The sequence below is a fragment of the Pundamilia nyererei genome, unplaced genomic scaffold (assembly GCF_000239375.1).
Source record: "Pundamilia nyererei isolate P.nyererei 1_Seehausen unplaced genomic scaffold, PunNye1.0 scaffold00049, whole genome shotgun sequence".
Classification (NCBI taxonomy): domain Eukaryota; kingdom Metazoa; phylum Chordata; class Actinopteri; order Cichliformes; family Cichlidae; genus Pundamilia; species Pundamilia nyererei.
Window position 1 is genome coordinate 1577740 of NW_005187450.1, and position 14760 is coordinate 1592499.

General features: G+C 39.8%; 1 protein-coding gene across 10 annotated transcripts in view; it reads left to right on the plus strand.

Moving 5' to 3' along the window:
* Positions 1-14760, plus strand: part of chl1a (cell adhesion molecule L1-like a) — a 48709-nt gene that overhangs the window by 22364 nt on the left and 11585 nt on the right. For all 10 annotated transcript variants that reach the window (XM_005732938.1, XM_005732937.1, XM_005732940.1 and 7 more), the window contains exons 11-23: positions 264-404; positions 2130-2241; positions 3274-3437; positions 3752-3917; positions 4264-4388; positions 4557-4661; positions 6684-6881; positions 7021-7091; positions 7201-7423; positions 8245-8360; positions 8748-8952; positions 9156-9278; positions 11034-11219. In XM_005732938.1, coding sequence (XP_005732995.1) covers positions 264-404; positions 2130-2241; positions 3274-3437; positions 3752-3917; positions 4264-4388; positions 4557-4661; positions 6684-6881; positions 7021-7091; positions 7201-7423; positions 8245-8360; positions 8748-8952; positions 9156-9278; positions 11034-11219 — 1935 coding nt within the window. The remainder of the gene's footprint in view (positions 1-263; positions 405-2129; positions 2242-3273; positions 3438-3751; positions 3918-4263; positions 4389-4556; positions 4662-6683; positions 6882-7020; positions 7092-7200; positions 7424-8244; positions 8361-8747; positions 8953-9155; positions 9279-11033; positions 11220-14760) is intronic.

Sequence of the window (14760 nt, forward strand, 5' to 3'; positions counted from 1 at the left end):
CATTTGTTTTGAATATTATTAAATTTCTCAAAAGGAAATGTGTTGTGGCAATGTGGCAATATACACATAATTACATGGGTTTTTAAAAGGTTATATTAAAGAGAAGCTGCTATCTGACTCTTATATATTTAAGTTGTATCTAGATTTTTTACAGAATTATCCAACACTGATGCTGGTGCTATCCTGAAAAGAACATGTTGACATATTGAGTTGCTTTTATGATGATAAAATTGGTAATTTATTTATGTCTGTGTTGCTGTCAGATGACCCAGATAAGAGGATGCAAGTGTTTGATGACACTGTGATACTTTTCAATGCCAAAGCGGAGGACAGTGGCGTCTACCAGTGTGAAGCCTCCAACAGACACGGAAATATTCTAGCCAACGTTAACATCGTGATCATGAGTAAGTTCTGTGTTGTAGTGCTTTACCTAAAAAGTAGCTCATAATATAACATCTTATAATAATATGCTATAAGGAACTGTACTGGAAGCCAGTTTTCTTTAGCCAGTCTCATTATTTTTGCTGATAGAGATTGTTTTCCTGGTATGATTCATAAGAAGAAACACTTACACCCACTGCTTCATAGCCCTGAGATTTTCTCCAGTATCTTATCATTGTACATCTAAGATCCACATCTAATCATTATTTGCCTATTAGGATGAATGTAGAGTTTTCTTTCAGCTGAAGTCTGAGTGGACTTCCATTTGCTGTAGTATTCTTTAGAAATGATAATGGAGCCTTTATCCAAAGCACCTCTTTTCTTTCTTTCCTCTCATTCACACAGTGGTGGCAAGGAGCTCTAATGCAAGCGTAGCCTGATCATCAGGAGCAATTTCAGGGTTCAGCGTATTGACTAACTGCAGTGTAACTGATTTCTTAGTTATTTGAGTATTTGTTATGCTTAAATGATTTAGATCATTAAGCACATTTTAATATTACACAAAGATAACCCCAGTAAATACAAATGTAGTTTTCAAATGATCATTTAAAAAAGTTCTTCAAAGATACCTGGAGGAAAAAGCAACTACTGGTCTGTGCCAGTCTTAGCAAGCAAGAATTGCTTAGGTTGGAACTATTCACCTTGTGATTGGTGGACAGCCTTGAATAAAAACTTCTTTCTTAGATTATCCAGTTTTTAAGGTTGAGTAACTAATTTACTACATTCTAACACTTGGTTAATGTTAGTTGTTAACATTACTTCTAAGGCATGAGTCACCAGGAGACATTAAAGGACCAGTGTGAAAAATTTAGCAACACTTTAGGAGGAATTTGTAGATTTCAGCCAAATAAATACATAAAATAAATTAAGATTATTCTAATACTTATTATACTTATTCAGTAAAAGGACTACGTGTTAGAATCCCTGATAATGCTTTGCTTCAAATGGAGAAAATCTTGAGGGATGGCTGTTATGAGGAAAGGCAGCCCATAAACTTTACCAGCGAAACACATTGTTGTGTGCCTTAACTTCACACGTGTTTTTGTCTTTTACCCAAGCTAATCTGCCATTTTTTTTTACCTTCCTTGGTTAGGGTTTACGGATTAGAGATCTGATCTAGTTTTCTACAATTTTCAGTTGCTAGTTCCCGGACTCACTGAATGATCTTTGTAAGTTTTGGTCTGATACAGCATCAAAAACAATGATAAAACAGCATATGTGTTAGAGTGGACCTGCCTTGTGTCTCTATCTTCACATCTGGTTTCAAGACCACAGGACACCAACAGCATTTTGTTCCTTTTAGCTATTATCTTAGCTGCCTCAAATGACCAAAATGCGGTGATCTTATATGTGCAAATTACTTTCATGATCAATTATCAATCACGAATATGTGAAAATTAGAAAAGTCATTCGAAAGATGGAACTAAATTTACTGATGATGAAGATCACGTCCGTTTAGTTTGTGTCCATTAAAGTATTGTTTAACAGGCAAATAGTTTTATCTCTACAGCCGTGTTTGATCCAGCTGTGGGGACTTGACATAACTAACTGGTGTGTATCTATGGATTAGGGCACAGGACTGAGAAAGATCATGTTCTTGGATCAGTAGAATTGTGCAGTGTTACCAGAGCCTGTGATTATCTGTATTTTCTTTGGCATTTGAGTCAGCTCCTTCCTCTTGCTTTTAGATATGGCTCCGCTTATACTGACAGAGAACAACCAGGAGTATGCTGCAGTAGTAGGAAAGGAAATCACCATGAACTGCAGTGTTTTCAGCTCTCCACCATCCAGCATCTCTTGGTAAGTAGAGCTGGGTTTGTCTTAACAAGTAAGACAAGCAAGCAAGTTAAAAGCGTCATTAGTAATTTACACTTGCCTGCCTTTTAAAATATAAGAAATAGCCACTTTTACATATTAATGTGGAAGAGTGTAAAGAGAAGCAGTCTAAAGAATGAACCCGAGAGCACTATCACAGCAGTGAGTCATGCTATCACTCCCACACTGCTTCAGGTGTCTGTATGACACGCTGTGATGTTGACACTTATGTCTGGTTAATGAGATAATCATCTTCTGTTCCTTGAAATTGGGCAACATGAATCCCATTTACTATCACTGCTGCTCAAAAGAGAAACAGACAGTCCGAGGCAAGACACAGACGATGCCACAAATGCCAAATATTAAGATAGAACTTGTCATTGTAGAAAACCTGCGCTTCATTTCTAATCAGCAACCCTGTGTGTTGCTTTAATTAAGTAAACTGTGTAGCCCATCTGTTAAAGTTTAGTGGTGGTCTTGGGAGCTTGAAAAACTTCTTCATCCCAAGGATAAAGGAGTGCTTGGAGCTCTACACTGGAGAAATCAAACAGCCACTCCACAAACAACATAGAAGAGCCGCCTCCACAGGATGAGACTCACCTGTACATTTACACCTAAAGGACAAAAAATATTTTGAGGATGGCAAAGTTCTCATTTTTGCATCAAGATGGTTTGAAAAAGGAGTAAAGGAGGCCATCTTTGTCTGCTGTGAATGACCATCGTTGACCTACATCAGCCACCTACAACGCAGTCCTTTGAATACTTCAACCCCCACTCACACCTTGTCTCAGGTGACCTCAATAGGTCACATGATAGGATCTAGTTGCCTCCTATTTTTCAAGCCCTTAAAAATAAAACACGGAATAATATATGACATTCTTTAAAGTCGCAAAAGTGAAAACACCAGACGCTTTCAAACTCTGAACTTGCAGCAAATCGGCACCTTTTGATTTGCATTTGAGGTGTTGGATAAGTTGTGTGGAAGCGCCAAGTAAAGTTGAAAACTTTCTCTCCTAGGACCAAAGATGAAAAAGCCATCGAGGGGGAAGGTTTCCTTGCTTTTGAGAGCGGACAATCATTGAAAATCATTAACGCAGAAAAAGGTGACAGCGGGAAATACATCTGCGTTGCGAGTAACATGGAGGGCTCGTCGGCTGTCACTGCTGTGCTGGATGTGAAAGGTATCTCAGCAACATAATTACTGCTTTTTGTAGGCAGGGATATTCGTAGTCGCTGCGCACAAAGGTAAAAAGAAGAAAAGAAGGAATGTATTTCTTTTGAATATTCTGTGCTTTAAGTAGTTTAATATGTAGTTAAAGCTAGGCAGTCTCTCTCATATATATATGTTGAATGTATGTTGAAGGAAGTTCCAGCCATAAACAGTCATTTATGAAATCAATGATTTGGCTCAATTTCATTGCTATTTAAATCAAGCTGGGCTTGTGAGGATTATTTCACTTGTGTTTTTCCCCCCTGGTTTTTGTGTTATCTTTAGACGCTACAAAAATTGTAGATCCACCTCAGAACACGCAGGTTGACAGTGGGAAGTTGGCCAAATTGATGTGCAAGACTGAATATGATGCAAGTCTGCAGGACACGTTTGAGCTGGTGTGGAGAAAGGAAAACAAGGAGATCCCACTTTCCTCTGAGAAAAATTCCAGGTAACTGGTTTTGCTTTGATGGTGCTTTTATGCTGATGCTCTTACTGAGTAGAATAATAAATTCATCAATATAAACTTTTATGTGTATCTTGATCGGAGGATGCATTTTGCTGACATATTGTCTGCTCATCTCTATCTATCGTTTAACATGCTACGGTTTTAGTTACAGACATTAGAAAGTTAGGCTGTAGCATCAACCAGTGCACTTACTGGATAATAAAAGGCTAGCATGACTAAATTATGCATGGCTTTAAATTCTCTTTTATTATGCAGCTTTGGTGGAGGGGCCTCTGCTTGAGAGGTGGATTGAAATTACTTACTCTGACAAATCTTCACTTATGTTCAGATACTCTGTGAAAGGTGCCATGCTGGAGATCATGAATGTAAACCTGAGTGATCAGGGAACATATACATGCACTGCTAGAACAAGCCTAGATGAGGACTCTGCCACTGCAGTACTCACTGTACGGGGTAAGATGAATTATGTATGGTTAAATATTTATCGCACATTTTTGGAAATGATTTGACATCAAACAGTTAAATAAATATTCTGGTATTTGTTCATTAACACATTTGAAATTCTCTAGATGTTTTAGTTATCACGTTGACGGTTGACGGCTCTTTTGTTCTGCACGGCAGATGTTCCTGATGCTCCGGTAAAGTTAGACCTGTCCGAACTTGACAGTCCAAGGAATGTTCTTTTGTCTTGGATACCTGGAAGCGATCATGACAGCACCGTAACAGGTAAAAGTTAATGGGCAAAAAGCAGAAAGCCTGGAAGAAGGTTTTTGTGTATTGTTGTAAATACTTGTTAATAAAGATAGGATAACAAAAAAATGGAACGTGACTGAATACTTTTCATTTATTAGTTACTTTTACATGTAAGACACACCCTAACTGAACAGAGTATTCAATTCAGTTCAATATTATTCATTTACATAGCACCAATTCACAATAAGAGTCACCTCAAGGCACTTCATGCTCTAAAGTAAAGACCCTGCAATGTTAGAACACAACCCCAACCATCAGATGAGAGTCCAATATCATTGTCTAGTTCTGCAGTTCTTTAGCCTCGCCACTGGGAAAAAGAATCGTATAATGCATAATCAGTAAACAAAGCATATAAAATGCATGCACACAGCTGTAGTGCCTCCATAGTGTAGTAGTTTGCACTTTTGCTTGGTAAGAGAAAGGTCACTTGTTTGATTCTAGCTGAAGACACAAAACCCTTTGGTACTGCGTCAGGAACACCTCCAGTGTAGAGCTCTGCCAAATCAAAACATCCAGGGCGATTCGATGTTGCGACCCCTTGTGACAAAGGAGCAACTGAAATTAGCATTCAGGCACACCTGTGCTGTACGTGCATGCACTGACCAGAGCCCGAGTATGCGGACTAAAGCTGCTTCACAGTTGGAAAAAAGTCTGCAGGTTATTATTAAAAACTGAAATTGTTTTTTCGATGCAACTTTCAAGTGATTTACTGCAAATCACTGAGCGTTTCCATGCTTCCCGTGTGAAAAAGAGATTTAGTTGATGCTGTGATCACTTAAACAAGTGAAGAAAGCTGCAAAGCGCTGAGAATCCCAGCAGGGGAGCTTGTCTCTCATTTAGGCTTCAAAAGGGAGGGTGAAATTATTTTTGGTGGGAAGAATTTGTATGGGTTCATCAGTGTTGTGTTATTAATATTCTTAGCTGTGATGGTTGTTACAGTGGGGAAAAAATGGCTGTTTTTTGTGACTGAAATCAGATAAATCTTTTAGAACAAAAAGCATTTTCAATCCCGTGATACTCATCAATAAGTGTTAATATTTAACAAGGATGACAGCATTTTTTCTTAGAAGAATCTTTCATTATAGCCATTTTTACTAGTTTCATTCTTCCTTTCTTTCTTTTTTTGTATCATTTCTAGGTTTTTTGGCACATAATCACCACCTGTTGATCAGGAACAACATAACGCCTTTTTTTAAACAAAACAAAAAACCCCCAGATTATTTACAAAGTCACCCACAGGCTCATGGGGGCGCTTTCAAAAGACACACAAAACATTAGCAATAAAAAAACCTATATACTACATATCTATACAGAGTTTATTTAAGTGCATGCTAATGAACATCATAACCAAAAATATAGGATTGAAAGAAAACTGTAAAGTAATGAACATAATTAGTCTTTAGGAAGATAACAAAATCAGAAGCACAAAAATATACAATGGACAGGAGGCTTTTAGCTCTTTCTGTGATGTGCCAATTTGTCTTTCTGATCGCTGTTAATGACAGCGTGGTAAAGCGCCTTCTCACTATCCCCTTCAGCTCTGGCCCTCGCGTTAATACCACTGTCAGTTCTTAATTTAATAAATTCAAATTAGAGAAGGTAGCACAACCCTTAATCCTAGAAGTTTCGTGGCACAGAAAGGGTGATAAAAGGGGTTAATATGAATCGTCTATCTGAGAATTCATAATACCACCAGAAATTCTTTTCTCCCTGGTACTTTTTTTCTTACTCACATTGTACTACACTAATAGTCCCTGCCTCCAGGTTCATAATTAGAAATGCATGAGTGGTATTGGTAATCTCATTTAACACTCATATAAGATAATATTGAATTATTCATTTATCAAGAAATCAGCACTCATAGATACTGATCGGCGGTGTAGATAACCTCTCTATATGATATAATCTAAGCAAAAGTATAAAAGCCTAATATATGCTTTTAATAATCAGTGTCATTGTCACAACTGCGTGTGTCCTCTCTCTTTGTGAGCACAGAATTTGTAGTGGAGTATGAAGAGAACCGCTGGGAGCCTGGAAGGTGGAAGGAGCTACAGAGAGTCACCGGTAACCAAGCAACAGCTGAGCTAAAACTATACGGGAACCTTAACTACCAGTTCAGAGTGTATGCTGTTAACGCCATTGGACCCGGACCCCCGAGTGAGCCGACTGAACGACACAAAACACCCCCTGCTGGTGAGACCAGCTCCTATTTATTAAAAATGTCTCTCTGGTTATGTGTAACATGTCAAAGCATGCAAGTTTTAGTATTAAAAAAGGCATCTTTTTTATTCTGCAAAAAATGATTTATACAAATGCACACATGTCTCCAAAGCACCCGATAGGAACCCAGAAAACATCAAAATTCAAGGCCATCATCCTCATCAAATGGAAATCAGTTGGGAGGTATGAGAATTGTTTATTCATTTAAATTTAAAAGACTTGTTATCTGTAAGAATTTTCACTAGAAGTTGTTATAGGATTGTAACAATTTCTCTGCACTGTCATATTGTAGCCGCTGTCACCTGTTGAGCGCAACGGCCCAGGCTTTGAGTACAAAGTGAAGTACCGCCAACTCGGGGTGGAAGATAGCTTCACGGAGCACATGGTCAACAGATCTGTGTTTCTCGTGAACAACACGCCCACCTTTGTCCCCTACGAGATTAAAATCCTGAGCAGAAACAGCTACGGCTGGGGGCCAGAGCCTAAGCCTGTTACAGGTTACTCTGGGGAAGATGGTGAGTAGTATGTATTAATATATTTCAGCGTACGATATAATTACCTGCAACTGACTTCATTACAACATACCCCAAAGCTGAACTGGCATATTTGTCTGTTGGTTTTCTTTTAACTCTGAACTTCTCGTGTTATGATTCTTTACCGTGTTCTCAGTTGTCTTTTGGCATTGTCTGCGGGAAAATGTGTCAGGTTAAGTTCTTTTCTTTTTCTCCCCCCCTCCACTTACCCAAGGTTTTAACCCTGTGCAGGTGGTGCAGTAGTGACTTTTCCTTCCTTCTGTAAAAGGAAAAACAAAAAAACACCACTGCTAGCAGGTGGCAGATAACCTTTGTAGAGGAGAGGGATGTCAAATTTCCACTTCTGTCTCAGAAGCTGTTGGGGATTTGATAGATCACGACACGCTTTGCGCTGTAGGCCTACTGAGGCACGAGGGCTGCTTCACTTTCCAGTGTCTGCCGTGCTCCTGTCGTTACAGTAACGCGTAGAGTAGAAAATATTTACAGTGCCATTTTGTGTCTGGTGTGGATTTTCCCCCTGCTTTCAGTAGCTAATTTGCTTCATTTTGCAGGTAGCTCTGCATATTTTCTGTGCACTTTCTTGGCTTTTTATACCAGCACCAATGTTTTGACTCATCAATTCATCAAGCAACAGAACACCATTCCTCAGCTTAAAACACTGTATTAATCTACAAGGTCGATGTATTTTGTAACTTTCTGCAACTACAAACATTTTATTTTCAATATGTTGGGAAAAAAGTCAGAATAAAGGTCTGCTGTTCACAGACTTTCTGTGTTTCTCAACTTCCTCCCACCGTCTTTAGTTCCTACTGCGGCACCACGGGACATTGCTGTGGAGGTGATCAACACCACTGTTCTGAGGGTTAGCTGGACCCCAGTTCCACCTGCCACGGTGCGAGGTCGCCTGGGTGGTTATAATGTAAGTTGTCAGCTTCTCAAACATCTCTGCATTTTCAATTCCAGCAAAGGAACTTCAAACAGCAGCGTGTTTTTCTCGGTATTTGAAAATCCTCCAATGTCTGCTTTCTGAATAGCGCACTTTCTCTGGTGGAATGATTTTTGTCATTTGGAGGACAAACTCTAAAATGAGATCTCTGCATGTACTCTCATCGTGACAGCACATTTTGAGAGTTTTACTTTTGGTTGGATATAATTTTTAAACATTTAAAAAAAAATTATACCCAAATTTATCATTTAATGAGTTTTAATGCTGTACTTGTGTTGAAAGTTTGAAGGATGCACAGTGGCAAAGTAAAAGAGTGACAAAAAGATGTGTGTGTAAAGGAGCTCTTTCATTATCTTACAGGTTCACTGGGTGAGGAGAAGAAGTCTCCTGAATCCCGACAAGAATTTAGATTTGAGTCACTCCATGTCCTTTTCTGGAAACAGAAGTCATGTCATTGTGCCAGGACTCGAACCTTTTTCTGAATACAAACTCACTGTTTATGTTTTCAACAAGAAGGGCAATGGACCCAAGAGTGATCCGGTGACCTTTAATACACCAGAGGGAGGTGAGGTGATACTGTGATCACACACGCTAAACAACCCATGCTTCAGGCGTTTATGCACACGTGCTGAAAACTGTACAAACTATGAATTCAGCTTTAAAATGAATTGCATCCTTGTGACAAGATCGGTTTTAGATCAGTGTGTTTTTCATCCCAGATTTAAAAAAAAATGTGTGCTTATCTTACCACTGTTGTTGTTTGTGTAGTTCCAGAGCAAGTTACCGTCCTGACTTCCTCCATCATCCAGAGAGATTCAGTTAGGCTGGAATGGGCACAGCCGCCAAAGTCAAATGGCATCCTCACCGGTTACCTCCTGCAGTACCACCTCAGTATGTAAACACACCACACTTTGTTGACCTTTGAACCTACATGAGGTTTTCCATCATAACAGAGTTGTCTCTGCTGTAACTCAGGGCTTTGTCTGTAGTGTTACAGTGGGCGAAGTGTAAACAGTCGTTCAACAGCAGCGTCGGTAAAGGGGACGCAAGAGAGGAAAAGATTATTAAAGAGAGAAGGAGGTGTAGAGGGGGTGGATATGTGATACTACAGCTTCGATTTACACACATGGAGGTTTAATTTCGATTTAAAAAGCATTGTTGCATACACTATCATCTGCACATCACCTTTTCCCTTCTAATCTCGTGTGGCGTCGTCCCAGACAGTAGGTGGCACTGTGTGACACTGAACCCTCCTCCAGTCTGCAACGGCCTAATTGTTTCAAGATACTTTAGCCCGTGGCTTGACACTTTCCTCTGTGTTTCTTATCTCATATCCTCCTGCATGTTTCCTCCCAAAAGAAGCATTTAAACCAGTGCTCTATGTGCCTCTTGTGCTATTTTATTTTTATTAATTTTTTTTGCATTTATCACTCAGAAGCTTTTCTTTTTGCAAAAGAAAAAGAAAAAGCACCTTTATGCTGGAGTACAGTAAGAATGGACAAGTGAGTGAGGGGCTTTCATTACACTCTCTGTTTTCAAAGCCTACACTCTCGTTGGCTGACATTTCTGAAGTCTTTTGTGTAAAATGTGAAGGCAGAGACAGCCCTGTGCCGCCTCCAACAGCACCCACAGAGTCTGGCCAGCTCTTCAATACACTCTGTCCCTCTATTTCTGCCTTTTTTTTTTCCCATATCAGATGTAAGACTTTACACAGTTATTCCCACACACTGCAATCTGTGGGTGTGTTTTTTTTTTTATTTTTTTAGTTGAACTGATTCACCATATCACTTAAATGAAAATTTGGTTCCTATGAATAAATAATATATGTTGCGCTGTATGTGCAGTATCCTTTGGTTTCCTGACAGCACTGTGTGATCTGTTGTCGGCAACTTAAAATATCCTGTGCTCTCTACTGCCGCTGCAACCCCCCCCCCAAAAAAAAAAACCCCCCCAAACATTGTTTTTGCAAAGTGGTACAATGGGCTTGGCACATCAGCTCTCACCTGTGGTTCGGTATTGGCACAGTAATGGCATCACTGAGGGAGGTTTCAAAAGAAGTGTTGCTTTCAGCAGTGCACACATACTGTACTTTGATCTATAATGCATATTTGGTGATATGTTGTGCTACTTGTGATTGTAGCTCTTCTGGTTTCCTTCTACTGCTTCCTTATGCATTCTTCCCCCTCATTGTCTTCCTTCCCATCACTAGTTTTTGTAATTTTTTCTTCCTTTTACGCAGAGTTAAAAAAAATCCCTTCATAGTCTCTGCTCGGTTACCACTTCCTATTGCTTTTCTCTTTTCTCATCTTCTCCACCTCCTCTTTTCATCCATGCCCTGCCACTTGTTTACACCCCCCCCCTCCTCTTGAGCTCTTTATTTCCCTCTTTCATCTTCTCTCTTCTTTCCTCATAATGTATTCCTCCTCAGCTTACCTGTCACAACATGTATCTGCTATATTCACTTCCTTCATGAGACAGCATAAAATCTCTTCATCTCTTCCTTCCCTCGACCGCTGACCCTCATTATAGCCGTGTTACGCTAACCTCCCACACGACCCAGCTGCGATGACTTTTTCTGCATCGATACATCGTAGGCTCGCTCTCAGCACGTGAACCGACCTGACCATCTTTCTTCTTCGTCTACAGTTAATGAGACTGCACTCGAGGTGATTGATTCCAAAGAGATCAACATTACCGGGGCTGACACCAACCACTGGACACTTCAGGGATTAAAGGGGGACAGCCTTTACCGCTTCGACCTCAGAGCGTGCACTCGAGCAGGTTGTGGGCCTCCACAGGCCGAAGAGAGCCGAACTGATTTTCCAGAGCCAGGTGAGCTAATGAAATGCATTTAACTTGGGTGGTAGTGTGCCTGTTTATTGGATTAATATATGAAAATCCCACAGATAAAACACAGCACTGCTGTGATGTATTCATTCATACAAGGGAGAAACATCATTATTAAGGCCAAAACTACTTTGTATAATTCAAGTGAGTACAGATCAGACTTTGAAGAGGTCATACTGTCATTTTTGTGCATACAAGCTGTGTTTTAAAAGAAGGGATTGTCCTGATAGTGATATTGGACTTAACTGAACTTAGAAACCATCTAAGAAAGATGAGATTGGAAAAAACCTGTGTGTTGAAATATTACTTCCTCTCTAGAGCCTCACTCATCACAGCTTAACCTCTCCAATAAGGAGTGTTTGTCAGACACTGTTTAACAATCTAGCACCAGTTTTTGTTTAGTTCAGCAGAATACAGTAATATTTGTAGTAAAATCCACTTTGAAATCACATCAGAAATTTGTGATATTTTCATGCAAAGCTGAGAACAACTACATTTAAATCATTAAAAAAACACAAGGTGTAACAATTTCAAGGTCAGCAATAAAACTAAAGGCCAATTTTACAACATTTTTAGCTCTTTTGTACAAATCCTTCAGTTGAGAATGTCCTTCAAGATACTAAGGTGGGTTTGATGTGCTTGTCTAGGGCAGAAATGTACAAATATGTCTGTGGCTCAAGGACTAATTGGTATTTTGATAGGGGGAAACATGACATTGTAACTAACTAAAAGTGTTAGAAGTCAGATTGTTATTCAGAGCAAATGTTTCTAAAGGGGCTAAAACACTGCTTGAACTCAGATGTATCCAAAACACAATCAGGCAGACCAAAAGAGACCACACCATCAGAGGATCAATACACGACGCTTTGTTCACTAAAGAAAGCGAGACCCCTATCAGAAAAGTCCTATCAAAAACATCTGTCTTGTTGTGGTCTTAGTGGATCATTAATGCGTCTCTAAACCAATTCTCAGGAGGGGAAACGAAGCCAAATACTTGGGGTGGGCTAAGATGTGCCAGCACTGCACAGAGGATGACTGGAAACAAATCCTATTTGCTAATGAATCCCACTTCAATCAGAAATGTGTATGTATGAAGAGAAGAGAGGATGAAAAAGCAGTTTATCAAACCCGCACCTGCATTGCATCAACTCCAGATGACGTAGCACTCCAGCATGACATGCTGCGCTCTGTGGTTTGCATCTTTGTGGAGAAGGCTTCATACCACTGAAGGATAATGAGCCCAACACAACTCAAAGCTTTGTAGAACTACTTGAATACTAAAAGAAGCTCAAAAGCCATGGAGCATCGAATCATACCAGGTTATCAGGCTTTGCACCAGCTTGTCCATTCCAGCTCAAGTGCACAATGCCATTAAAGCAAAAGCTGGGCAGAGCATTGAGTATATTACAGAATTCTAGAATTTATGTACATGTTTTGAAGATTAAACTTTTTACCCAAATTTATAAGCTCATATCATTTTTTAATGAGAAAAGCTGTATTGAATGCGAAGCAAATGCAAAATAGAAGTATCTTCACAAGCCCCCTCAGACTGTAAATTATATATATAAGATGAGGGAGCTACTGTAACCGAAACGGGCAAATTAAGTGTCAAGCTGCTGCCTTAAAAAGCTCGGTGAAATTGCCTCCCTAATGTCCTTGTAAATGCTTTCCGCAGTTTGCATATAAAAAGGTACATCTCCAGTTTTCGTGTGACAGCGGCTGTGAATATTCAACAAACCTGCGAGCAGAGGATCCGAGTGAACCTCCGAGTCTGCGGTTTAGTCTTGAGCCAGTTAGAGTTTAAAAGCAAAACGACGATTTGGAAATTTTGAAAGGATACGCTGAGCATATTGAGTGCAGCTCATTTAAAACCGGAGCGCTGTGGTTCCTCTTTTTGACTTTGTTTTGAAGTCTGGCGGCGGACGTGTGCAAATATTTTATGCTTTAAAGACTCTTTTAAATAAAGCGATGTGAGAAATTACAATAATGTGATTAAAGAGACTGTAAGTGAAAGCAGGAATTAAGCTGGTGCCACTTTGCTAACTAAGAAATGCCTGCACCCTCACAAAAGTCTTAGAATTAAGGGCTAACTTGACTCATGTTATACCAAATGAATTTATCAGAGGAGCCAGAAGTTGTAGACTTGGAGCAGATCACTTGCTTAGCCTTGATGTCAGGTAGAAGCAAATCAGTCACATGAGAGCATAATAAAGCTTATATTTGACAAAAAATGCTCACTAATTCACAAATAACTACACAGATGGTGGTGGCTTTAATTTATATCTTGAATAAAATCCTCTCCACGAGCTCCTCCTTCTAGTGCTTAGCATCCATTTGCTGGCTCTGCATATTTTGATAAAAGTTATTCAGTCTTCCTGAGCTTTTATGCTTCCTTTGAGAAGCTCTGCATCTTGTAGGTGGATGTCCGGCCCGAGAGCCATTAGATGCATTGTTTGTAAATATGGTTGAGTAGAGGCTCGATGCGGAGATAAAATAGCTCTGTTTGAGAGAGCTGTCCTCGGGGCACGTTAGTCACAATGCAGTGGAGGAGATTTATGGAGACCAACAGCACAGAGCAGGGGCAGAGTGAATTTAGAGACGTTAACGGGGAGTGATGGAGTGACAGCAGGGCAAAAAAGAAAGATGAATGCACGGGAGCTAGTGAGGTCAGGCGCTGAAGTAGTCCTTTTATAGTTCACCTTTTTGACTGAATAAGCTTTTAATGCCTCTCACCATTTAGCTAGGATAAACAGCTGCCTGCCTTGAAAATATTCTGGACAAATCACAGAGTGACATGTCTGAACTACAACAATTACGCAGACCCGTGCACGCGTCCACATGTCTGTGCTTGAAAAGCTTGCAATGCCAGTGAGTTTCTGGAGGGCAAGCCAAAAAAAGGGGGGAAAAAAGGGTAAAAGAATGTGTTGAAACATGAGAAACACGAGCAGGAAAAAAAAACGGGAGAAAAAAACAAAGCTAACAGCCACAGAGAACAGCGTGGCACACAGTAGGAGAAATATCTATTTTTCTCCATCAGGTCTCAGGAGATAACAAAGGAGCAAAGATAAAGCAGGCTGCAAACTTGACAAAAAGCACAGAGGAGCACATGCCTCAAAAGTCACACAAAAATAACCAGTTTCTCTGGAGATTAAATTATTGCTCCCCGACACAGCACTTGAACACCTAAGTTGTTATCGGCAACAAATTTGCTAATGGCTCGAACGCATCTATTTATTTACTTTGAGTTTCTTTAGAAAAACAATCACAGTCTGAACTTATACCTCGGATATCTATGTACACCCCCCCCGGCTATCCAGTGTTCAGTCTGCAGATTTTCTTGTTATTTAAACTTTTGCTTGCATGCTGCGCTCTGTTTTTGGATCCTGGATATTTTAATGTAAGCTCAGGTAGCGGCACACTTAATTCGCACCAAATGATGTGAGAGATAATACATTCAGGAATTCACCGCATTCACAAATGAGGTAATATGTGTGCCACAGGTAAAGATACCTTTTTTCCTCCCCAG